This window comes from Aquarana catesbeiana, linkage group LG04, assembly GCF_042186555.1.
Source record: "Aquarana catesbeiana isolate 2022-GZ linkage group LG04, ASM4218655v1, whole genome shotgun sequence".
NCBI lineage: Eukaryota > Metazoa > Chordata > Amphibia > Anura > Ranidae > Aquarana > Aquarana catesbeiana.
Window position 1 is genome coordinate 512,365,569 of NC_133327.1, and position 26,267 is coordinate 512,391,835.

At 43.4% G+C, this 26,267-nt stretch overlaps 1 protein-coding gene across 1 annotated transcript in view; it reads left to right on the forward strand.

Annotated features, from left to right (window-relative positions):
* YIPF4 (Yip1 domain family member 4) overlaps positions 1-26,267 on the forward strand; it is a 45,252-nt gene that overhangs the window by 5,065 nt on the left and 13,920 nt on the right. The window contains exons 2-3 of the mRNA XM_073627737.1: positions 6,139-6,301; positions 19,812-19,983. Coding sequence (XP_073483838.1) covers positions 6,139-6,301; positions 19,812-19,983 — 335 coding nt within the window. The remainder of the gene's footprint in view (positions 1-6,138; positions 6,302-19,811; positions 19,984-26,267) is intronic.

Consider the following 26,267-nt stretch of genomic DNA (forward strand, 5'->3'; position numbering starts at 1 on the left):
ATAAATGAGAGCTGCAAAATACTCACCATGCCTCTTAGCAAATACCTTGGGGTGTCTACTTTCCAAAATGGGGTCATTTGGGAGGGGGGGGGGGTTTGTGCTATCTTGGCATTTTATGGCCTTCAAAACTGTGATAGGTAGTGAGGAGTGAAATCAAAAATTTACACCCTTAGAAATCCTGAAGGCTGTGGTTGGTTTTCGGGGTCCTGTACACAGCTAAGCTCCCAAAAAGTTTCACACATGAGGTATCCCTGTACTCAGGAGAAGCAGCAAAATGTATTTTAGGGTGCAATTTCACATATGCCCATGGCATGTTTGAGTAATATATCATTTAGTGACGACTTTATGCAAAAAAAAAAAAAAAAAATGTCAGCGATTTCTCCCCCCCCCCCCCCCCCACAAACGTGCAGCGGCGACAAGCTACATACGTTTTTAAAATCTTTTACAGATTACCATTTCAGATTTACAGAGGAGGTCTACTGCTAAAATTACTGCCCTCGATCTGACCTTCGCGGTGATACCTCACATGCATGGTGCAATTGCTGTTTACATATGTCACCAGACCGACGCTTGCGTTTGCCTTTGCGCGTGAGCATGGGGTGACAGGGGTGCCTTTTTGCCCTTTTTTTTTGTTATTTCGGGGAATGTAAATATCCCCTCTGATAGCAATAGGCTGTGATAGGTGTTTTTGTTTTTGTGATGACCACATCAAGATCGGTGTGATAAAATGCTTTGCCAATTTCCCAAAGGCGCTGTTTATATCCGGCGAAACCAATGTCATGAAATGCTTGTAGCTTCTGGTTTCTTAGGCCATAGAGATGATTGGAGCCGTTCTGGTCTCTGATCAGCTCTTTGGTCAGCTGATGTAACCACCAGCTGCATTCTCGGGTTCCCTGTTGGGACAGGAGAGCCTGAGAAAACCATGGAAGACGGTAGGGGGGCTAGCAGTCTAGAGGCTAATTAGCTGCTATGATTGCTTTTACATGAAAGTTGACCGCTGGCTGAAAATAATGATACCTAAACCTGCAGGCATCATTCTGGTATAACCACTCAAAGTCCAGCAACATACCAGTACGTTGCTGGTCCTTGTTGGGCATACATTGTAATATTATTTTTTCCATGCAGCCTGTGGGCTGAACGAAAAAAAGATTGATCGGTGTGTATGCCCACCATTAGAATACCGCCCTTCATCCACCCATTTCTAATGATGGGCATACATGCACCAATTTTTTTTTTCTAACTGTGGTGGTGAAATCACCTCTAACAGCGCTGGAGTCACGGCTTTACGTAGCGCCAGCAACTGGTCATTGAGGTCCACCCCTCCCATATTAAGGTTGTATTCGTGGACATGGACGGGTTTCTCCAACATCAGTCGCCGTAGGAATTTGGACTGTTTGTGTCTGCATGAAGTGAAGACAGAACGAAAACATTCCGTGAATCCCTCCACTTCACTGCTAATAAATTATTACACTTCAAGCAGGCTCTGCCCCCCCCCCCCCCCCCGTCTAAGTCGGGATTCTACAAGCCGTTGGGGAAAGCCCCAGCGATTAGTTTGCACGGTGCCACATGCACCAATTCCATAATCGAAAAGGTGACTAAAAAGTGGCATGCTTGTGTAATAATTGTCCATGTACAAGTGGTACCGCTTTATAAAAAAGGGTGACATCAAGTCCCACACAATCTTACCAGCGCTCCCTATGTAGTCTGGGCAGTTCTCCGGCTCTACAAGACTATCTTTTCCCTCGTGAACCGTAAAACAATATGTATAGCCCAGCGGGACTCCAGGGCCTTGTCCTCGCTTAGACATGATGGGGCACAAAAATATTACCAGCCAGATGAGGAGTAGGTTCAGGGTCATCCAGCGATGTCAGTCCCAAGGTTGTAAGGTATAGTCTGGCGGTACAATGAGATGGATTCCTCAGGATTTTCAGCGGAGCTCTCTGCTGCACGTCCTACATGCCTCACTCGGCTACGCCCCCTGTGCAATGGTTTTGCACAGAGCAGCCATGATTCTCCTCCTCTGGGGTTCCCCACCGACGCATCTGCCTTCAGAGTGCCCATATAGCAAGGTAAAAAACCCTCTGCCTTTAGAACCACTCACTTCCTGCCCAGGACTACATGTCCCATGAAGCATTGCTGCTCACACAGTCACGAGTTCTCAGGAACTTACTGACTTATATGGACTGTGTACTAAGCTGTATGTGTGCTTCACTGTATTTTCTGATATTTAAACAAATAATGCATTTTGTATGCAGGCCAACTAATCGGCTGGCTGATTAATCAATTATGAAAATAGTTGTCAACTATCTTCCTAATCGATTAGTTGTTTTGGCCCTACATGCAACCTGGATGTTTTGCTATCTCTCCTATACTCCTTTCCTCCTGGCGGCAATGTTTTGGCAGAAACACACTTGTAAAAGTGTGTTAACGTCTTTAGGTGTATCAAGCGTTTTGGGCGTTAATTCATTTCATTGCCCAAATAATTATTTTTTCTGGCCGTGGAAATTAATTGATGCTCAAGCACTAAGCGTGCCTGGTGTTAATGCGCATTTTTAGATGCACTTATTTTTTTAGTGTTAAGTGTTTTATTCGGGCCTCTGCCGGTGCCACCGTAAGACACAGCAAAATGCTTTGTCTGCTATGTCCCTGGTTCACATCTCCGTGTTATGGGTGGTGTACACTGAAAAAAAGTATGAAAGGCTGTACCTTTGTGCAGTGCAAGGCGATCCACTGCCTTGCACTGTGTGGCGGCCAGTAGAGCTTTATGAAATGGTATGTAGAGCTGCACGATTTTGGCTAAAATAAGAGTCATGGTTTTTTTTTTGCTTAGAATAAAGATCATGATTCTCACGGCATAACATCTTTTACATTATTATACAAAAAAATTCGGCTAACTTTACTGTTTTTAGTATTTATTTTTAGTTCATTAAAGTGTTATCTTTCCAAAAAAAATTGCGTTTGAAAGATCGCTGCGCAAATACAGTGTGACCATAATATATTGCAAAAACCACCATTTTGTTCTCTAGAGTCTTTGCTTAAAAAAAATAAATATATATATATATATATATATATATATATATATATATATATATATATATATATATATATATATATATATATATATATATATATATATATATATATATATATATATATATATATAATGTTCCAAGTAATTTTCTAGTAAAAAAAATACTGATTTTTAACTTGTAAGCAACAAGTGTCAGAAAAAAGGTTTAGGGCTCTTTCACACGGGGCGGATCAGTGATGATCCGCCCCGTGAACACCCGCTTGCTCAGCGGGGATCGCTCCGCCGATCCCCGCTGAGCAGGAAAATGACCGTTCCGTCGCTGCACACTGTGCAGCGACAGACCTGTCAGAGCGCCGCTCTCCCCTATGGGGGATCGGATGATGACGGACCGTAGTGTCCGTCGTCACCCCATCCGAAAACGGATGGAAAAGTAGGGTTTTCCTCCGTTACACTTTTTCAGATCCGAGCGGGTCGGATGTCAGCGGACGTTCATCCGCTATTCCATAGGGATACATGTATGTCCGTTTTGCATCCGAAAACGGGAGGTTGAAATACGGACATACGGATCGTCCGTGTGAAAGAGCCCTTAGTCTTTTTAAGTGGTTGAACTGACCTCATTTACTGACCGAAGTTCATTCCTTTTGATCTAAAAAACTACATCAGGGGTAGGCAACCTTTTGAGCACCATGTACCGAAAAATGTTTTCAAAGAAATTGAGCGTTCTGATTTTATAACAAAAAAATGTCAACTTCACATACTCAATCACGAAAAAGATTTTTTTATAAAAAGTAAATGCTGTACACTACTTTTAGTAGTGAGAAATTAACATCCTGCGCTCTCATGCCTCAGATCAGCCCCAAATCCTGCAACTCCACACCTCAGAGCACTGTCGCCCCTGCCTCGTCTGCCCCACCACTGTACCCCCCCCCTTTCTCATCTGCCCCACCACTGAAATCATCTGCCCCACCACTGTACCCTCCTGCTTATTTTTCCCACTGCTGTACCTTCTTATCTATGATATGCAGAGTGGTGAAAGGAAGCAGAGATGAGACACATCTACCTATACTGGCACACTCATCCTGCTGATCCACCTCTTGCATCCTGCCCACGTGCTTGTATGTGATGTCACATACAAGCATATGGAATAGATGCACAATGATGAGCTCAGGTCAGGGGCATTTTCTGATAGCAGTGGGCCTGTGTGCAAGATCATAAGTTGGGCCCCCACAGCTGAGAAAAAGTGGTTGGGTGTGATTTTCATTGCACTGAATACTGGCTGTGGCTTAAACGGACACAGATGCAGGGGTTCAGTAGTTAAGTGACGAAAAGGTTCAGGAATAATTTCAACAAAGTTCTCAGAAGCTTAACAGTTATTCTACAAACTGTCACCTAAATGGGGTTTTCTCAATCAGTGAAATCTCTTCTTTCTGAGATTGGTAACCAAGTGAGTCATCTTCCTCCAGATGGTGGACGGGACTAGCAGGACTGTGATTGGCTTTAGCAGTGGCCAATGACAGTCGTCCTGGAAACCGGGACTGCCCCTCCACCCAGCAGAACTGCACCCAATCTCTTCCCAATTGCAAAAGCTGACAATGGCAGCTACAGCAAAGTTAGAGAACCAAACAATGTTTCCCATCTTTTACAATGTGTGGGGGCACCGTGCCTCCTCCTCAGTGCAGGTGTGGTGTGGGGAACTCTGAAATTGGAATACATTAGTGTCTCACTGACACTTCCCTGCACTGCTCTGCTGTTGGGTAGGGAGTTGCGTGCCGGCAAAAGAGGCTTTGCGTGCCTCTTGTGGCACCAGTGCTGGGGGTTGCTTGCCCCTGAACTACATGTTATAATGTTTCACTTTCTCTCAGATGTGATAAACTTGGTATGCTGCCTGGATATTTTTTTTTTTTAGCTGTCAGCAGTGAGCAGTTGTTACATAGAATTGAAAAATGCTGTTTTTAAGATCGTGAGGAAAGTTGAATTGTGATTTTGATTCTTTCGCTGTTTTTTTCCACAGCTCTGTTGCTGTGAAAAAAGGGAACAGAGTGGTGTGTGGTTACCTAACTGGCCTGCACCACACATCAGCCACTGCGTTGTAACACTGCGTCTGGTGTGAATAAACCCACTTGAAGTACTAGATGTATATGGAATATTTTTGGAGAATAAAAATATCATTTAGTGTCACTTTAAATGCTTATTTACTATGATCATCCCATTCGCACTAAACAACAATTGTACGTGCAGTTTCTAAGGACAAATAGCTCTGCTTTTTTTTAAATCTCCTTAGTTTACAGTGCCGCTATCTCCCTACCTCCCATGACTGCTGCTCCAGGTTTCCTGCTTCAGGGCGAATCCTTTCTCTTGCAGTGTCCTATGGAGCTGTCCTTGCAAGCAGGGACAAGCATTGTCTCACTGCATCTATAGAAAGGCACAGCCCCGTAGCCTAGAATGGCATTACATTTCCCTGCGCCTCCAAGCAAACAGACTGACTGGAGACTGCACTATTTACTGTTAACCCTTTCCAGTGAAGACTGGACATTCAGGGAAGCAGCACTGAAAGAGCGGGAGCCAGCAGTGTTGAAAGTTGTAAACTGCAAGTGCTTGCTTAAGAATTTTAACAGTTTACTTGGGAATGGTAATTTATTTTTTCTCTTTGTGCTAAGGTAAAAATCGCTTCAGTTGCTTTACCCACTTAAATACTACATAGAATATTTGAAGTCACGGTTTCTTTTTATGGAAATCTCTCTAGAGATCTCCCCTGCACTAAAAGCAAGCTCATGGGGGGGGGGGGGGGGGGGGCGCAACCTGGAGCCTGTGTGACAATGTACGGACTATGCTCAATAAAGCTCAAGTTTAAGCTGCTTTTATTTACCCTACACCCTCCTCCGCCCCCTTCCCCACCAGCCCTCTTCTCATTAATCTGTTCTGGTGTTTTTATCTTTTGCAAGCAGTTGTAGATTTATCAGAATTGGATTTATTGTTGTGTTCTTGTGTATGTTTTCGTGTTAGCCAGATCCATTTATTGGTTTTAGGAATTTATCTTATATAATTTTATTTGTTTTATATATATATATATTATATATTTTTTTTTTTTTTTTTTTTTTTCTTTTTAGATCAAACAGATCTAACTGGGTCAATAGCAGCACCTGATGTTAAGTTGAACCTTGGTGGAGACTTCACCAAAGAGTCAACAGCCACCACATTTCTTCGCCAAAGAGGTTACGGATGGTTATTGGAAGTAGAGGAAAATGACCCTGAAGATAATAAGCCTTTACTGTATGTATTTTGCATTGAATGTTTTGCTTTGAGATTAAGGATGCGTTCACACATTACTGCATGCATTTTCATGTACAAGCTTGTACATGCTCCTAGCATATTCTGTTTGCGTCATGCAAAGTGGTGGAGAAACATTTAACAATGCAGATTTTCCATTGATTAGATGTGCTAAAAAAATCACCGAAAATGCATTATTTGTATGTTTTTCTGTGTATTTGTTTTTACAGTGGACCTGTTTATCACTTTTAATGGGCAAAAATGCAGTATATCCGGTTTAGCATAGCTGTAAGGTTTGAACTACATGACCACATAAATACTCATTTTTGTGATATGCATCTTCTCATGATCTCATAAAAATAGGGGGGGGGACAAAAATGTATTACATTGCAGCATGGTTATGCCCTTGAAGTGTTACTAAACCCAGTGCTCACAGCTTATAAATTGTATTTTTACATTAAAATACAAATACTGCCACTATATACCTTTTTTGGCTGATCTGTATACCACGGTCACGTGATAAACTGCAGAGTCTGCCCAAGTGCTGAGTGGTCGGGTAGGAGGAGATTTCCACTACAGCCTTTGTCCTCATGCTGTTATGGGAGGCGGATCATCCATCAATCAAGATGTGACATCCCACCCACTGTTCTTTTTAAGTTACTGGGCATGGAGGAGGAGGGAGGGACTGGGCTGTCATTTAGGATTTGTATACACGCCCACATGTGTGATGTCCATATCATTTGACCTGAAAAGCTCAACTCAACAAGGAAATATTCTCTCCAGCAATAGAGACCAAACTGAGCATATTCAGGGGGACCACTCTGTGTATTATCTGGCCTTGCCCACAGAGACCCTGCAGGAGTGGGAGGATATGTGCCTATAGGATCAAAGACTTTTTACACAATGCAGAGGATTAACCCCTTAAGTTCCACAGTGAGCATAACAAACACGCTATTCTGCATATATAGGCTCATTTTACTGTTGTGGGATTAGTAACACTTAAATATTAAGAATCAGAATTATTATTATTATTTTTATTATTTATTATCTAGGACTTTTGAAGCATCAGCGGAGCCTTTCGATATAAAAGGGAGACAGTACAACGACAATACAATTTAGAGTCAAATATGTTTTTATTGCTTTTAAAGCGGGGGTCCACCCACACCGCCAAAAAAAAAAAATATTAAAAGCTAGCAGCTACAAATACTGCAGCTGCTGACTTTTAATACATGGCCACTTACCTGTCCCAGGGTCCAGCGATGTCGGCAGGGGACGCCGAGAACCCGCTCGGTTCTCGGCAGCTGCCGCCGCCATCCTAGGTGAGGGAATCGGGAAGTGAAGCGTTGTGGCTTCACTTCCCGGTTCCCTACTGCGCATGCGCGAGTCGCGCTGCACGTCCCTAGTGGTCCCCGCTCTCTCTTGGGAGCTGTGTGATTCCCAGGAGACAGCGTGGAGGGACGGGAAGTGGCGTAGACTCCCATGGTTGTCTATGCCGGAAGTGGGTGCAAATACCTGTCTTAGACAGGTATCTGCACCCCCCTCCCCCCTGAAAGGTGCCAAATGTGACACCGGAGGGGGGGAGGGTTCCGAAAAGCGGAAGTTCCATTTTTGTGTGGAACTCCGCTTTAACAAAATAAAACAATACATATAGCTTTCAGATGGTCACAATATGGGATAGTACAGAACAGGTCACAGTTTATGTTTATCCTAGGAACCATATCATGTGTAGATAGTAACACATTGTCGCCCTCTAAGAGAAGACGGCGATGTTCTATACAAAAATCAGTGAAAACAATATTGTTGTATAATATGTCATCTGACTATAAAGTAGAATAGAAGAAGACTACTGATAGGGGAAGAGGAGAAAAGAGTAATAGAGGAGGGGAAAGAACAGATGGGGAAGGAGGGGGAACCGAGCAGACCTTGGCGTATCAAACCTGCATTATGGAATCAAGGTGTATGGCTGGGTTGACCTAGGGGCTTTATTAACGTTTTTAGGGAGTCCGAGGTAGAGTAATCCATTCAAATAAGCCACAGGGTCTTAAATTTGTCAAAGGTGTCATTATCAAGAGCCAGCATCTCTTCCATACGCCTGCTGTCGTTGACCGTTGAGACCCACAAGGTCAATGGGGGGGTGGTGGTAGTTTTCTAGAATAAGGGAATAAGCTGTCTAGCGGCTTATAAGATGCCCTCTGGGGAGGGCATCAAAGGCCGGTCATATAGATTGCTGTATATGGTAAAAACCTGTGACCATAGGGGCTGAACGGACTGACAGTCCCACCAAATATGGAGATAGCTTCCGTCTGCTGAACCGCATCTCCAGCACGTGGGAGGTACGGACGGGAATATTTTATTTAGAGATTGAGGGTCCCTGTACCATTGAGAGAGGAGTTTAAAGTTTTTTTTTCTTGGTAGTAACAAGATATTGAAGATTTGTGCGTAAAGTAATACGACTTTTGCCACTCTACCAAGTGGATTTCCTTTCCCAGATCCATGGACCACTTCCTGGTGTAAGAGGGGGGTTGATCGTGTAGCAGTGCGTGTTGTAGTATGTACATGGTAGAGAGTAAATGTCTGGGTGTTTCAGAGAGAGCACAGCTGTTCGTAATCCGTGAGGGGTCTGTGAATCTGGGTGGATGAGAAGAGGTCAGAACAAAAGGAAGAGATGCAGAGGGCTGTGAGCCAGTTGCCCTGGGCATTTGGTATAGCCGGCGTGCCTGTGGTGGGGTCTACAAATGAGCTCGCTATGGGCCATGTGGATCGGGAGTAAGGGCCTATCGAGGTAGAGTCCATGCCTTGAGGTAATGCCGGATGGTCAAACAGATGTAAGGGGCGAGGGATTAGATGACAAAAGCAACAGCATACCTTTTTTGTACCATAAGTGTAGGGCAGCGATTGTCAACGGGGAGATGGCGGAAAGTAAATGTAGATATTGCCCATAGTAGGGCCCTAAGGTCCAGGGTGGACAAATCTTGTTCCACCATGGTGGATGCTTTGGTGAAGGGGCGTGGGAACCATTCTAAGACCCTAGAAAGTAGGGCCGCTCTGTGATATAACTCAAAGTCAGGGAGGCCTACCCCGCCCTGGGTCTTGGGGTACGTAAGTAGAGTATGACGGATGCGAGACATGCCTCGGTGCCAAATGAAATGTATGGACATTTATCGCAAGAAAGTAAAGAAACGTTTAGGGACAGAGATAGGTACGGTTTGAAACAAATAAAGTAGTTTAGGGAGGGTATCCATTTTTAATGTATTAATGCGACCAAACCAAGGTAGTGGGGTGATGGTCCAGGCGTCTCGTTCCTTCCGGAGCCGATTCAGTAAAGGGAGGTAGCTGAGAGCATAAAGCTCCGATAGGTCAGATGAGATTGTTATCCCCAAATAGGAGATGCTCCTGGAGCTCCATTGGAAGGAGGAGTTAGCCTGTATTCGGGTGAGAGTCGTGTGCGGTAGGGATATATTAAGGGCCTCAGTTTTAGACATGTTTAACTTAAAGTTGCTAAGTTCCCCAAACCTGCGGAACTCATGCATGAGAGAAGGGAGGGACGTGTGTGGTTGTTGTATGTAGACCAGAAGGTCGTCTGCGTAGAGTGAGAGTTTAAGGTCGGAGGAGGGTGTCTGGATCCCTACTATAGAAGTGTTATGTCTAATGGCCTGGGCTAAGTGTTCTATTACAAGAACAAAAAGTAGGGGCGAGAGGGGGCAACCCTGTCGGGTGCCATTAGATATCTGAAAGGGCGTGGAGGAAGAGCCGTTTACCAGGCCCGATGCCGAAGGGCGAGAGTATAGTGCCATGACCTTGGATACAAAGGCGGGACCAAGACCTTTTTGTTCCAATTAAAAGCGCAAAAATCACCAATTGACCCGGCCAAAGGCCTTCTCTGCGTCAAATGACAGTAGGCATGCCTTTAGGTTGTGGTGTTGGATATAGGATATTAGATGGATGGTTTTGGTGGTATTGTCCCTGGCCTCACGACCAGGGACAAATCCCACCTGGTCCTTATGAACAATTGAGGGTAATAGGGGGGAAACACGGTTTGCCAAAACCTTTGCGTAGAGTTTAACGTCGAGGTTGAGGAGGGATATCGGCCGGTAACTACTGCACTGAGAGGGGTCTTTGCCTGGCTTGGGTATGACCGATATATTAGCGGACAGAAGATTACTGGAGGGTAGGTGGGTGTCGTCTATAGAATTTAAATGCTGTGGACATTAGCGGAGCGAGGGACTGGGCAAATGACTTGTAGAACCTGGGGGAGAACTCATCAGGGCCTGGACATTTACCGGCCTTCAAACCCTTAATAGCAGCAAGGTATTCTGCTACCGTTAGGGGGGTTATCTATATCAGTTGCCTGCTCGGCATCTATCTGTGGCAGGGCCGTATCTGCAATGTAATCCCTCATGTTGGAGAGGTGCAAGTTACCCGTATGGGTTGACGTGGTCAGTGGGGGCAGGTTGTATAGATTAGTGTAGTAACGCTGGAAGGCGTCCGATATACCGTTTGTACTGTTGATTTTTTTTTTTTTTTTGGTGATCTGCAGTGCAGATGTGTTGGATGGGTCTACGTGGGGGGTGAGGGTGAAGAACCCTCGTTAGGTGTTGTCCACATTTATTGGCCAACATGTAGTGATGGTTGCGTCCCGATCCCTAGCTATAAGGGAATTGGCGTCCAAAATGCGGAGCAGTTCTCTGCAGGCGTTAGAGAGGTCAACATATATCGCTGGGTCTGAGTCACGTTTATGTGCGAGGTCAAGTGTATTTATGGTGGACAATAGTCCGGTGATATCAGCAGACCTAGCCTTCTTTAAGCGGGAGCCGTGTTGTATAAGAGTCCCCCTGAGTACGCATTTTAGGGCCTCCCGCTTAGAGGGCTGGTGTCGTCAGTCCGATGGTCTTGAATAAAGTCCCGAATTGCCTGCTCAACCGCCGCCACACACGGTGTGTCCTTCAGCAAATTGTCCTTTAGGTGCCATGAGAATGTTCTACGCGATATTGGGGGATGGGCTAGACTAAGATGTGTAGGGGCATGATCAGACCATAGTATATTACCTAGGGAGGCTTTAAGCAGGATGTCTAGCAGAGATTGGGAAACTAAGAAGTAATTGATGCGGCTATAGGAATTGTGGCCCACGGAATAACAGCTATAGTCTCTCTCGAATGGGTGCTGCACTCGCCACACGTCCACCAATTGTGCGGAGTGTAGGAGTGATTTTATGTGTGTGAGAGCAGTGTGGGATATGGAGGACTTACCCGAGGAAGTGTCCACGGCTGGAGAAAGGGCCACATTGAGGTCACCACCTAGAATGAAACGAGGACCGCCAAAAGAAAGTAACTTGTTCAGAGCCACAGATAGGAAGCTCCCCTGGTCTTTGTTTGGTCCATATACATTAGCCACTGTGAAAATAGAAGAGTTAGACTTTAGTTTGAGAAATATATAGCAGCCTAGGGGGTCAACCAGGGAGTCTAATACTTCAGGGTGGAATGATTTGTGAAAGGCTATGGATACTCCCTTGGATTTTGCCTGCAGATTCGTGCTATGATGCCATTGGTGGTAATAATGATTATTAAGGGTCTGAATCTCCGAACCCCTGAAATGGGTCTCCTGCAGGAGTAAAATTTTAGTTCTGGACTTATGGAAATGGTATAGTATCTGGCTACGCTTCTCAGGAGTGTTGAAGCCCCTGCAATTAAAGGAAGATAGGATTATGTGGTCAGGCGGCATCATGGTAATATGATGAGGAAAGAACAGCATAACCAATCTGCATTGTGAACCAGGTCTGCTCGGTTTGGGTAGAGAGGAGGATGGAAGAAAGGGGTGCAGGAAAGGGGAAGAAAGTAAAGAGGGGAGAGGAGCAGTAAGAGCGTGAGGAGTGTTTGAGAGTCATCCTCAGAAAAAGAGGGAGAGACGAGGTGGTGCTGTGAGACGGAAACCGCTGCCATCTTGGATTTCCCCTGGCTGAGGGAGGCCGCAGATGCCTGGGTCACAAACCTGCCGAGATCGCCGTGTTCTGTCTCCGATGGGCTTGGCAGGATCCCTGGGTTTTCCTTTACCCATCTGGGCGTTTTGGAGGCTGTGCAGGCAGTGATGGAGGAGATCTGACCCCGTTAGGGCCGCCGGGACCGTGAGCTGCCGCGATCTGCGTCTTACAGCTCCATGCGCCAGGCCACGCCCCCATGACAATACAATTTAAGTCAAGAGGATTAGTAGTAGTTTTTGTTTGAACTAGATGGATGTGTCTTTTTTCCAACCTGACTAACTATGTAGTGCCCTACTTGTGGGAGTTAAAGCCGGCCTTAGATTTGATCAATGTATGGGCAGGCTTAATGTACCCAAGCCAATTGATCAATCAACTTGAGTACAACCAGCCTGTCAGATTTTACATGCGATTATTGCAAGCAGCTGTTATAGCTGCTAGCAGTAATCACTGTGTTCTTCCGGCAAGGATGGCCCCTCCATTTACTTTCGCCGGGAGAACACAATGGCTCCGCAGGAGGGATCCCCCCCCCCCCCCCCCCCCATCAACTCCGTTAATGGGGGAATCGAGCAGCATTTTTTTTTTTTTTTTTTTCCCCCTATCCTTTTCTGTAAACCGTAGTCTATGGCTGGCTTTAAAATCGAAAAAGGAGAGGCAAGTGATTCAAAAAGGAGATAACTGAACTTTTACTTTTTCTATCAATTCAACCTCAAACAGTTATGTAGAGATGAGAGAGGCTTCCCTGAAGAGATTTTTTTTTTCTAGAATCTCCTAAAGGCAAACAGACTAGGATAGAGAGTTCCATAGGATGGCAGAGGCTTTGGAGAAGTCCTGGAGACGCAGATAGGAGGAGGTGACAAAGGTGTTAATGGGCAAATCTTTGGAGGAGTGAAAAGAACAGTTTGGGTGATATTATGAGATTGATAATATAGCTTGCAGCAGGATTTGTGCATGGCTTTGTATGTTAGTACAGTAAAACCTTGGATTGCGAGCATAATTTGTTCCAGAAACATGCTTGTAATCCAAACCACTTGTGTATATAAAAGCGAATTTCCCCTTAAGAAATCATGGAAACTCAAATGATCGTTCCACAACCATTTATTCATAAGTCCTTCAGCTTATAGTACATATAAAAAGATTATAGCAATGTGATAAAAAGTCCATCCACAAGATGGCAGCCTCCACAGGGGGATTAGAAGTAAAATCCAGCAGGAGCTACAGAGTATAAAAGAGAAGAGAGGTGACTTGATATACAAGCGATGCCTTCATATACAAGTAGCATCATGTCACAACGGAGTATAAAAGAGGAGAGGTTCCTCTTAAGTGTAGCAATATAATACATTTAATATAGCAATATAGCAATATAATACATTAAGGCCCCTTTCACACTGGAGCGGTTTTCAGGCAGTATTGCGCTAAAAATACCGCCTGAAAACCGCCCCTAAACAGCCTCCGCTGTTTGTTCAGTGTGAAAGCCCGAGGGCTTTCACACTGAAGCGGTGCGCTCGCAGGACGGTAAAGTCCTGCGAGCCGCTTCTTTGGAGCGGGGAAGGAGCGGTGTATTCACCGCTCCTAAACCGCTCCTAAACCGCTCCTGCCCATTGAAATCAATGGGACAGCGCGGCTATACCGCGGTAATACCGCGGCTATAGCCGTGCTGTACGAGCGGATTTAACCCTTTTTCGGACGCCAGCGGGGGTTAAAACCGAACCGCTAGCGGCCGAATACCGCTGCAAGAACGACGGTACAGCAGCGCTAAAAATAGCGCTGTTGTACCGCCGACGCCCCCACCGCCCCAGTGTGAAAGGGGCCTTAATGAAGGTACAACATTCAGCAACTCACATGGTTGATGTTTAAAACAGGCACGTCTAGTCTGCAGACTTCTGGGGTAAAGCTGTCCACATAGACCATCCTCCGCACCGCTGGCTTTCTCCTGTGTCAGTCTGCAATCGTGACCGGGAAGACTACCCTGCAGTAGAGGGATCTGAAAGCGCGGCTTGACACATTCATGGAGCGCAGCGTGGAAGGGACAGCTTTTGATCGTGGTGAGGAGGATGGTCTATATGTGAACATCTTTACCCCGGATGCCTGTATACTTAGATGTGCCTGTTTTAATCATCAACCATGTGAGTTGCGTAATGTTGTACCTTCGTTAAATATAAGCATATTGCTACACTTAGAGGCGCCTCTCTTCTCTTTTATACTCAGTTGTGACATGACGCTACTTGTATATCAAGACATTGCTTGTATAACAAGTCAAAATGTATTTTAAAAATTTTGCTTGTCTTGCAAAATGCTCTCAATCCTAGGTTTTACTGTATTTTGAAGCCAGCGAGAAGGGTGTTGCATTAGTTAAGGCCAGAGATAACAAGGTATTAAATTAGTTGCTAGGGGGTGTCATTGGTTAACAGAATTAAAGGCGGCAAGATTTGTTTGGATTGCATGTGGGGCTGAAAGGAGAGGTCCAAATCAAGGAGTACACCTAGCACCCTGGCCTGAGAGGTGTGTGTGTTTTTTTTTTTTTTGAGGAGGCGTTGGTCAACTGCTTCAAAAGCTGCAGAAAGGTCTAATAATATGACTACAGAGAAGCTGCCATTGGTTTTAATGGTTAGTAAGTCACTAGTTAATTTTTAGTAGGGCAGTTTCTGTGGAGTGCTGCAAGTGAAAGCCAGATGGGAGGGGATTGAGCAGGTTGTTATCAGTGAAGTATTAGTTTTAGATGGTGATAGCCTGGGTGATTGTAGAAGTTTGGAGGTTCATGAGAGCAAGGAGATAGGTCTTAGGTTGTTCAGACTGGTGAGGGCTTTTAAAATCTGGGAATGACCAGCGCATGTTTTTTAGAGGGGAGGCAAGTGTCTGCTTGGACTTTCAGGTGGTGCCCTGACTTGGAAGCGGCAGGGGAAGAGTGGAGGGAGGTATGCAGAGGCCGGTGTATACAGAGTGGCAATGCCCTTCCTCTTGGTGGCAAATGTGACCAGCGGTGACAGTTCAAGCAGAACACACGTCAGCTTGGACTTGCAGTGGGCGCCAGTATTTGCAAGAGGAGGAGGCTGAGGATGATGAGAGCTGCAGGGGGGGAGCAATGTGGGTGCCAGGACGAGTGGGGTGTGCAGAGATCGGTAATGCCCCCCTCTTGGTGGTCAATGTGTGTAGTAGTCCAGGGGACAGATGGTTAGGTAGGCATATCAAAAAAAAAAAAAAGTTTAGGAACTTCCTCTGTTTTAAAAGGATCAAAAAAGGAAAGTATTGGATGTGGTGATAGGCATGGTGAGGGAGATATCTGGACAGTGAAGATCTTATCACGGATTGCATCTGTCTTGTTTAACTGAATGGCAATGCCCTGAGCAGTGAATAGGGTATTGGATGAGGGCACTGGGTATGAAGAAGAGGGTGAAAGTAGACAAGAGTTGACTAGGAAGGAGGTGAAAAGGTGTTCAAGAAAGTGATGAAATAGGTCTGTTTGGAAGCATGGAGGGAGGAGTTCTATTTTAGTAAGTTGGATTTATACAGCAGGAGGTCTTGCAAGGATTTAGTTTAAAGTCACGCTTGCTCAAAAGCATGGTTATGTCTTATGAGACTTCCTGTGTTCTCTATTTGCCACTATTGTAGTGGTTGGGACCTAATTCTGTGCATGCTGATGGTAGCAAGTGTATCAAGGGGGATGAGAGTGACCTGTTGTCAACAAAAATGGCTAGGACATGCTAGACGGCAGTAAGATTTTGCCTTTTAAAGGTAATCTGTAGCAGAATGGAGAAGAAAAGGGTTGGCGGTTTCTTTGTGTAACTGTTTTCTGATTAGAGGGATGAGGGTTGAAGACTGGGCAAGGGGGGGGGAAGAGTATGAAACTTACTGACTAGGTTGTGGTCAGGGAGAGGAAAAGTGTTTTTGGAGAGGTTGCAAGGAGTACAGAGGTGGAAATACACACTCTGATGGCCACATCCTTGACCTAGTGTATGTGTGTGTCTATTCTTGGGTCAAAAGTTGAGGTTAGGGTGAGGTAACTGTGGTGTTAGCATTAATGTGGAACTAAAGTGCAAACAAAAGAAAAATTGCCAGCAGGCAGGCTCTTTATTGCAGAAGAGAAATGCTTTGTCTCTTTTGCAATAAAACAAACTTGCCTGCCTGTTCGCAACCTTCTTTAGAATGTACACTGGCAAAGCCTGACACCAGAATGAATGAACGCCTATTCCAGTACAGTTAATTTAATCTTAACGCCCCGCAACCGCACTGCAACTGCCTGCCAGAGCAGTTGCGAAGTGTTACTATAGACTTGAATAAGAGGCGTTGAAAGGCTTCAAATGCCTCCTGACTCGACATGCAGCTTCAACTTTGAAGCAAAGCTAATGCTTCATGTTTTTGATAGTGTGAACAGCAATATATGCTCTCCATTGTATCAATTGCATAAGCATTTGCTTACAGCATTCCCCGAACTGCTAATCAAAATGGCCAAATTCCCAGTACGCAGAAGAAGTCAGCGAAAGCAAGAGATCTTGCAGATGTTGCATCAATGGTATTTATAAAGTTTAGGGTAGCCATGCAGAGAAATTGTCAAGGAAGCACAACTGTTCGTGAAGCAGAAAAAATGACCGCACCCCTAGGGGAATCTGTACAGAATAAAGGAACCTTCAAAAGGGGAGATGATCAGGACGGGGGGTGTTTGAAGAACTTGAAAGGGCTCTCTAGTTATAAGGGGATTTCAACTTCACCTCCCTTTCTTTCACTGGTTCTTGGTGAGTGAGTCCAGTGGACATGAGAGAGTGCAGCTGAAGGGGTAGAGCTAGTTTATACTTGCTTCAAGACATGGTTTCGGGCAGGCTTTGCTTTGAAAGAAGTGTAAACTAGCCGTTAATGCTGAAGCCGAAGCAAGTGTAAATGAGCCCATAGAGTAAGATTTCTGAAGCCAGGTTTCAGTAACTGCAAGTAGGTTAAAGGAATTGGAGATAAAAAGGTGGATATATGGTGTTGAAGAATGAGGTGAGCTTGTTACAGGCATTCCAGGTGGCACGTGATTAAGGGGAGCTGGTTCTTGGTAGCAGGGAAAATTAAATTAGTTTGTGTCGATTCCTCTGGAAGCAGCCAAAAGGAGGGATTTCTATGTGCACCCTTTCACACAGGCAGATAGAATTCAGCTTTTAGCTGAGAATAGATTAAGTTATCTACCGCAGCTAAACTCACACAATGCTTTCCTGTGGCCTCATTCTCACACTGCATTTGGCATCGGTTTCGTTGCATGCGGTTTAGTGCGGTTAGAAAAAATAAATTTGACGTCCAGGATCTATTTTATTGCAGCTATCAGTACACTGCGATTACCTGCAATTTCTCCTGCAGATAGCAGCGGCAACAAGGAAAGAAAAACAGGAAGCACATCAGAAATGGCAAGAATGTTCCAATGCAGCTAAACGCAGCTGCATGTAAACACAGCTAATTGCAATGTACAACTGCAAGTGAACGCTGTGCCAGGGTTCTCTGAATTTCAAAATAACAAAACCTGCTTTTAACAGTGGCAGAACAGCCATCCGTGTGAAAGGGGCCTTAATCTAATTTTGACTGACTCTTTGCAAGCATTCAAATATTTAACCTTCTACCACTCTGGCTTTTCCATGTTTTGCCTGTTTTCTCAGGACTGTGAAAGAGCTTAGGGACAAGCCAGGTTATGTGCTCTTATAAAATAAATTGAGCTCGAGAACAAGGATTGTTCTGCACTATTTAACCACGTAAATGTAATGTGGGCGGGTGGCAGTGCCAGGCTAAGTGACATATGAGTATGTTGCAGGTTACTTCCTGGTTTTCAGGCACTCCCATATAAACTGTGCTGTGATTGGCCACAGCACCAGTCTGTCAGGTTACAGCCAATGATTTTGGCTGTATACCTGCGGATCCACTGTGACCAATCACAGCACAGGCTTCTGTGTATTTGGAAACCGAACACGTGATCTGGCCTGTTTCTTCCTCCCTGAGCTCTTTTCATTCATGGAGAGAAGTCAGCCAGATTCTGTGGAAGTACAATCAGCACATTTTACAGTATACTTGCATACACTTGTTAGGCACATTTAACCCCTTGATTGCGCTCCACAGTTAACCCTTTGATTGCCCCGTCACCCAGCCAGTGTCATTAGTACAGTGACAGTCTACAGTATTGATTACTTAGTGTCACTAGCAACGTCCGTGTCCTTCACAGCCAGTGTGAGTTGGCTCCAGATTGCCCACCACAATCACACTATGGGTCACTGATCACCACCATTACAGTATACTATCTTTACAGATCAATATCTTGATCAGAACGATACTAGTGTCCCCAAAAAATGCAGTTTGGCTTTCACCAAAGACATGCAGCAGAATACATTTTGGCCTAATTTTATGAAGAAATTTGATTTTATTGGATATTTTTTTTTATAACAAAATGGGCAATAAATATTTGGTCGAATGCCACCAAAAAAAACTTCGTGTGGAAAAAATGATATGTATTTCATTTGGATACAGTGTTGCATGACCAAGCAATACCCAGTTAAATTAGCACAGTGCTGAATAGCAAAAAAATGCCCTGGTCATGAAGGGGGTAAGATCTTTTGGAGGTCAGGTGGTTAAAATTACATCTGGGCATAAGAGCTTTAAAGTGGATGTAAATCCTCTCCTCTACCTAGTGAATTCAATAGCCTCAGATGATACACAGAGATGAAACAAATCTCCCTACATAAGTTTTTTTATTTGTAAATCTTCTGTCTTCAGCTTCATATACAGTTTGGGAAGTGCACATCGTGTTGATTTTTTTTTTTTTCCTTCCTGTTTCAGCAGGGGGAGGGGGGTCTTGGCATGCACTGTGTGACCGCTGATTGGAGGAAAAGCAAACACACACGCAGAGAAAGAAAGGAATGTGCAAAGCTGTGCTCTGAATAGACAAGCTCTCTGCTAATCTATTTAGAGCACCCACCCTGACACAAATTTCCATCTGCATTTATCTCCTGTCTCGGAGAACTTCTCAGAAGTTATGCTGATAAGAGAAGAACAGAGCAGCAGAAAGACACAGGACTTTGGAGAGAGATAAGTAAACACTACAGATATGTGCCCAGGTCAAATTTCATGAATCGGGTTTACATCCTCTTTAACTATAAGGCAGGTGCACCCAGCCCTGAGATCAAATGGAGTAACTTTCATGTTGTGTGGACTGTGCATAGGGCCATCCTATTTTGCAGTAGGAAATGGTGACAGTATACATTCTATACGTTCTGAGTAAATATGATTTTTAGACCGTTTTTATTGTGTCCGCTTATTCCTGGTATTCCTGCTTGAAAGATGGTGTCATTTGTAGCTCCTAAAATTAAAAGTTAGCAGCTTCAAATACTGCTGACTTTTAATATATGGACACTTAACTGTCCAGGGAGCCCGCGATGTTTGCACCCCAGCCGATCTTCATGCCAAGTGAGGGGAACTCCGCTTTAAATTCACTGGCATGCCTATTTTGAGTTATTGTTAACCTTCTTATGTGTGCCTATCTTTACTTTTTGTTGTGTGTGTGTGTTTTTTTTTTTCTTTCCTTTATTATAGGGAGGAATTGGACATAGATCTTAAAGACATTTACTACAAAATCCGATGTGTTCTGATGCCGATGCCATCCCTTGGATTCAACAGACAAGTAGTTCGAGACAATCCTGACTTTTGGGGACCACTTGCAGTTGTTTTATTCTTTTCAATGATCTCACTCTATGGCCAGTTTAGAGTAAGTGCGATTCTGTTGGTGCATGTAGAAATTTACATTTACTTTTAGGGGGTATGGAAATTATCAGGTTTTACTAAACAAAAATTGCCTACATTTTTTTAAATTTTACTGTACTTACAGTAACCATTTACTACAGATAGGTGGTTGTCAAACTTTATTGCAATACTACCATCTTCCTCGGCATGCATATTCCAGTAGATCAGATGCTGCCTGCGGACATTTCTACACACTGTCCCAACTCTGAGGAGCAAACTTTTTAACTCCCTGTTGTCTGGTTATTGTGTTTTTATCCAATCTCTGCCCACATACGTTCAGTCAGATTTGTCACTTACACCCTGGTCACACCAATCCCGACATTGAAATTGTGCTACTTCACATGAAGTAGCACAATTTAAAAGTAGTGCTGCTTCAAATGCTACTTGGAAGACATCTGTGCAACTTCATGCACAGATGTCTATGCAAGTCGCACCTGAACTTGCAAAATATAGTCCATGAACTACTTTTACTTTCGATAGTCGGAGTCGCACCGATTTGACCGCTTCAATTGTGGACAATAGGGTGCGACTTGTCATGCGATTTGAAACTATCAAATCGCATGACAAGTCGCACCAGTGTGACCATCAGCTAAATACAGTACAAATATGCCAGGTTTTTGTATCTCTGTATGTAGATGGTCATGCTTTTGTATGTTGGTGTCAAACTGAGCAGTACCTATCTTCAGGAGGAATTGTTAACAGGCTGAGGCATCCAGTTTAGGAGGTAAAATATGGCTTGTGCCACATCTGTTTTACAGAGGATGTGAACACGTTAATTCCACTACAGGAGCTTTGTTAGCATCTACCGCAGACACCTGGGTTTTATGTAAATACAGGCAGTCCCCGGGATACAAACAAGATAGGGTCTGTAAGTTTGTTCTTAAGTTGAATCTGTCGGAACAGGTAATTTCTTTTTTTTTTTTTTTTTGTGTAGCTCCAGCCAAAAAAAAAATATATTTTTAAGCTTTTCAGATAGCACAGGGAAGGGTTAACACCCCTGTAATGTTTGTTTTGCTGTCTGTACCCCTGTTCAGAAGATTTCACCTCACTTTCTGTCCCAATGACAATTGAATTTTAAAAATTTTGGGTGGTTGTGGAAACAAGCCTTTGTGATAAAGAATCAGTGGATGTACCCTTTTTCCATAACCCTTACAGGAGTGAATTTCCCTTCCTAGGGGTAGATTTCCTCTTACTTCCTGTTGTCTCCCTCTGTAAGTAGGAGTCGTTTGTGTTTTTTCAGGTAACATGGAGGGTTACTTGTGCCCACTTACATACAGTTGTGCTCATAAGTTTACATACCCTGGCAGAATTTCTTAGCCATTTTTTTATAGAATATGAATGATAACACAAAAAACTTTCTTTCACTTGTGGTTAGTGTTTGGCTGAAGCCATTTATTATCAATCAACTGTGTTTACTCTTTTTAATTCATGGCAACAGAAACTACCCAAATGACCCTGATCAAAAGTTTACATACCCCAGTTCTTAATACTGTGTATTGCCCCCTTTAACATCAATGACAGCGTGAAGTCTTTTGTGGTATTTGTGGATGAGGCTCTTTATCTTCTCAGATGGTAAAGCACCCAGTTCCTGTAAATTCTTGGGCTGTCTTCCATGAACTGCACGTTTGAGATCTCCTCAGAGTGGCTCAATGATATTGAGGTCTGGAGACTGAGATGACCACTCCAGTACCTTCACTTTATTCTGCTGTAGCCAATGACAGGTCGACTTGGCCCTTGTATTTTGGATCATTGTCATGTTGGAATGTCCAAGTACGTCCCATGCACGGCTTCCTGGCTGATGAATGCAAATGTTCCTCCAGTATTTTTTGATGACATCCTGCATTCATCTTGCCATCAATTTTGACCAAATTTCCTGTGCCTTTGTAGCTCACACATCCCCAGAACATCAGTGATCCACCTCCTTTATCTTTCATCATAGGCCTTGTTGACTCCTCTCCAAATGTAGCATTTATGGTTGTGGCCAAAAAGCTTAATTTTGGTCTCATCACTCCAAATGACTTTGAGCCAGAAGGTTTGAGGCTTGTCTCTGTGCTGTTTGGCGTATTGTAAGTGGGATACTTTGTGGCATTTGCCTAGTAATGGCTTTCTTGTGACTCGACCATGCAGCCCATCTTTCTTCAAGTGCCACCTTATTGTGCATCTTGAAACAGCCACCCCGCATGTTTTGAGAGAGTCTTGTATTTCACCTGAAGTTATTTGTGGGTTTTTCTTTGCATCCCAAACAATTTTCTTGGCAGTTATGGCTGAAATTTTAGTTGGTCTACCTGACCGTGGGTTGGGTTCAACAGAACCCCTTATTTTCCCCTTCTTGATTAGAGTTTGAACACTGCTAATTGGCATTCTCAATTCCTTGGATATCTTTTTATATCCCTTTCCTATTTTATACAGTTCAACTACCTTTTCCCGCATATCCTTTTAACAATTGGAAGAGAGAAGCTGTGCTATATGTAAATGCAGATCAGCAATGCGTTGTGTACTCCAAAACACTGAAGTGCAGTTCAAACGTATGACACACGGGTGAACTATTCCTTAACAGTGCGACCACCTAATAAAAGACTCGCTTACCAGATAGTAAGCAGAAAGGAGCGGATGGCTAAAACCCAGCCAGGGCCTTTGTTAAACCAGCAGGGACATCCAAGCAGGGGTAGTCATTGGCTTAATGCGTGCTCCAATTCCTCTACGGCGTGGATAGCCCATAAACCTCAACACTTGTTTGCTTGCTTTAGCTACCAATGGTAAGAAGTTTTTTGATGTAAAGAAGCCTTGCTCAGTTGTAAGACCTTTAAAGATGTCATCAACTTTAGGTTCTGGCAGTCCAGGAGCGGTGGACCCAGCTCACCGTACGGTGGTGGGTCAGTAAGGCGTAGAATGTGGAGCCTGAGGCCAAACTCTCGAACTGGACTCCACGATGATTTCTCCGGTAGGCAGATGAACCTCACGGACACCAAATGGGGAGATGGATGGAAGATGGCGATGCCCGCCCAACGCAATCCAGCTTACTCCAGTTCAAATAGCAGCTCTCACCCGGAACTTCCTGTCTGTACTTTTAACAATTCTTTTGCTTTCCCCATGACTCAGAATCCAGAAACATCAGTGCAGCACTGGATGAAAGATGCAAGGGTCTTGTCAGGAGTCCAGAAACAAATTGAACTTTTACACACACACACACACACACACACACACACACACACACACACACACACACACACACACACACACTCACTACAAGCAAACAGATCACAGGTGATGATGGTTACCTTTTAATAGCCATTGAAACCGCTTTGTGTCAACTTGTGCGCATGTTTTTAAGCCACAATCACCAGGGTATGTAAACTTTTGATCCAGGTCATTTGGGTAGTTTCTGTTTCCATTATGATTTGAAAAGAGTAAACACAGTTGCTTGATAATAAATGGCTTCAGTCAAACACTAACCATGAGTGAAAAATGTTTTTGTTATCGTTCATATTCTCTGAAAAATGGCCAAGAAATCATAAATTCTGCCAGGGTGTTTAAACTTATGAGCACAACTGTAGGCTCTGAGTAGGAGGAAGCTTTGGGATTAATTTAAATGGGGACCTGGTTAATTCCTTATTTTCAAAGCCAAAAATAGAAAAATAGCTTGGAACAATAATTAGCATTGTCAAATAATATCTTAAAATAACAGACTTCTGATCACTTTCCAAAGTTATAATCAGTATAGCACATTCTGTGATGTAGGAGGAGCAATGCTAACCAGCATGGTAAGGCCACAGTGGTGGTCTATCTATTCAGGTAGAAGCCAATATGGTCATTGTAAACTCAGGTGCCATCCTAGTTTTTAGTTTTCTACTTTTTCACAAAGCAACCTGTGGAACATTGGTAGGAAACGCTGTGAAGTCTTAGGGTTCTTGCCAAAAGTCCCTGAATTTGGCAAGTCGCTCCGACTTAGAAAAAGGTTCCTGTACTACTTTGGGGGCGACTTGGGGCGACTTGCATAGACTTCTATACAGAAGTCGTTTTGCAAGTCGCCCTGGCAGTCGTGTGCAGGTCGCCTCGGTGAGGCGACCTGCAAGTCGTGCTGCCCCTGTGTGAACCGGGGCTTAGAGGAACGGTGGCAGAAGTGCAATCTGCCGTGTGTGTGTGTCCCCTTTTTTTTTTTTTTTTTTTTTTTTTTTTTTCAGGTTGCTGCGGTTGCTGGCAATGGATGTCTGCCAGCACTCACCGATCGTTGGGCAGAGAGACAGGTTGGAGCTCTGCCTATTTAAACAAGGCAGAGCTCTGTTCTGGCAAAGGGACATGAATGATGTTGTGTTCCTGCAAAGCAGGAAATACAATCCATCACTTCTCCTAGTAAAAGCACCACACAGTACTCAAAAACACTGGTTAGGCACACAGTTAACCATATGATCACCCTAGATGTTTAGACCTATACCAGCCAGTGTCATTAGTACAGTGACCGTGCATATTTTTAGCACTGACTACTGTATTAGTGTCACTGGTTCCCACTAAGCGTCAAGTGTCAGTGTCCGCCGCAATATCGAAGTCCTGCTATGTCACTGATCACCGCCATTACTAGTATTAAAAAAAAAAATTACAGTATATATTCGATAGTATGTAGACACTATAACGTTTGCGCAAACCAATCGATATACGCTTATTGGAATAATTTTTTTTTTTAACCATAAATATGTAGCAGAATTGGCCTAAATTTTATAAAGAAATTTTATTTTATATTTATTTTTCTTGGTTATATTTTATAGCAGAAAGTAAAAAAATATATTTTTGCGCTATAAACAAAAAAAGACAGACAATTTAAGAAATATATATATATATTAAAAAAATATATATTAAAATATATATATATTAAAAATAAAAATATATATATATTCCTAAATTGTCGGTCTTTTTTTGTTTATAGCGCAAAAAATAAGAAATGCAGTGGTGATCATATGCCACCAAAAGAAAGCTCTTATTGTGGGGGAAAAAATTACACCCTTTTTTATTTGGGTACAGCGTTGCATGATCGCACAATTGTCAGTTAAGTAACGCAGTGCCGTATCACATAAAATGACCTAGTTATGAAGGGGGGGTAAATCTTCCAGACGTCAAGCGGCTAAATGCTCTAGTTCTTTATTACTGGTGTGTACTATTAGTTCCTGTGACATGGAAATACTAATGATGGACATATTGTACATTAAATAAACTTGGTAATGACAGAAAAACGAGCAGGTGTAACAGTATGCCCGATATCTTTTGCATCTTCAGGCCACAAGCCACATGTGTAAAGATGGCCATAGTCATTTTGAATTTTGGCCCAGCAGGGACCGACTGAGATTAGGACCATGTATGGGCAGGCTGAATGTACCCAAGTTGATCGATCGTTCAACTTGGATACAACCAGCCTGTCAGATTTCACATGCAATTTTTGCTAGTGGCCAATATAGCTCCTCGCAGTAATCACTGCTGGGAGAACACCATGGCTCTGTGGGATGGATTCCCCCATCAACAGTCAGTGGTTGCAGTAAAGAAAATCGCTTTAGCTATGGTTGCCCTAAAATCTTTGTTTTACTCAATGCAAAGTGCCTGAGCAGCAATTGGCCACACCACTTCTTCTTCCTTTTTTTTTTTTTTTATTATTCAGCCTGCTGGTCAGCTTTAGGAAGTTTGATCTCTCTCTGACTTTCCTGATTTCCATTCTTGTTCATGGTGATTGTCCTCAAAGTATCACAGAGACAGCCAGACAACTAGTATATCCTGGAGGTCAGAATTTACAGGTATGGAGCAAATGTGAATGCTTCTTCCCCACCTCCCAATGCTGTGTTTGGTGTCTGAGCAAACTCAGCCCCAGACACTCTGTGCTTGGCGCTATTCAGATACCAAGCTTTAAGGTCCGAATAGCGTACGAAAACTGTCTTTCGAGGAAGAATCATACTATTTTCTGATCGTGTGCACACTACTTTCGAGAGCCGATCACGACAGTTCATCTGATATTATTTGATCGGAGAAGCACGAAAATTCTCCTCGTATGATACCATGTCATACAATTTTCGTTAAGTCAGTATAGTCGTCGTCCGAAAATACAATACAAATACATCACAACACATGACATCAATTTCGATATATATATATATATATATATATATATATATATATATATATATATATATATATATATATATATATATATATATATATATATATATATATATATATATATATATATATATATTTTTTTTTTTTTTTTTTTCC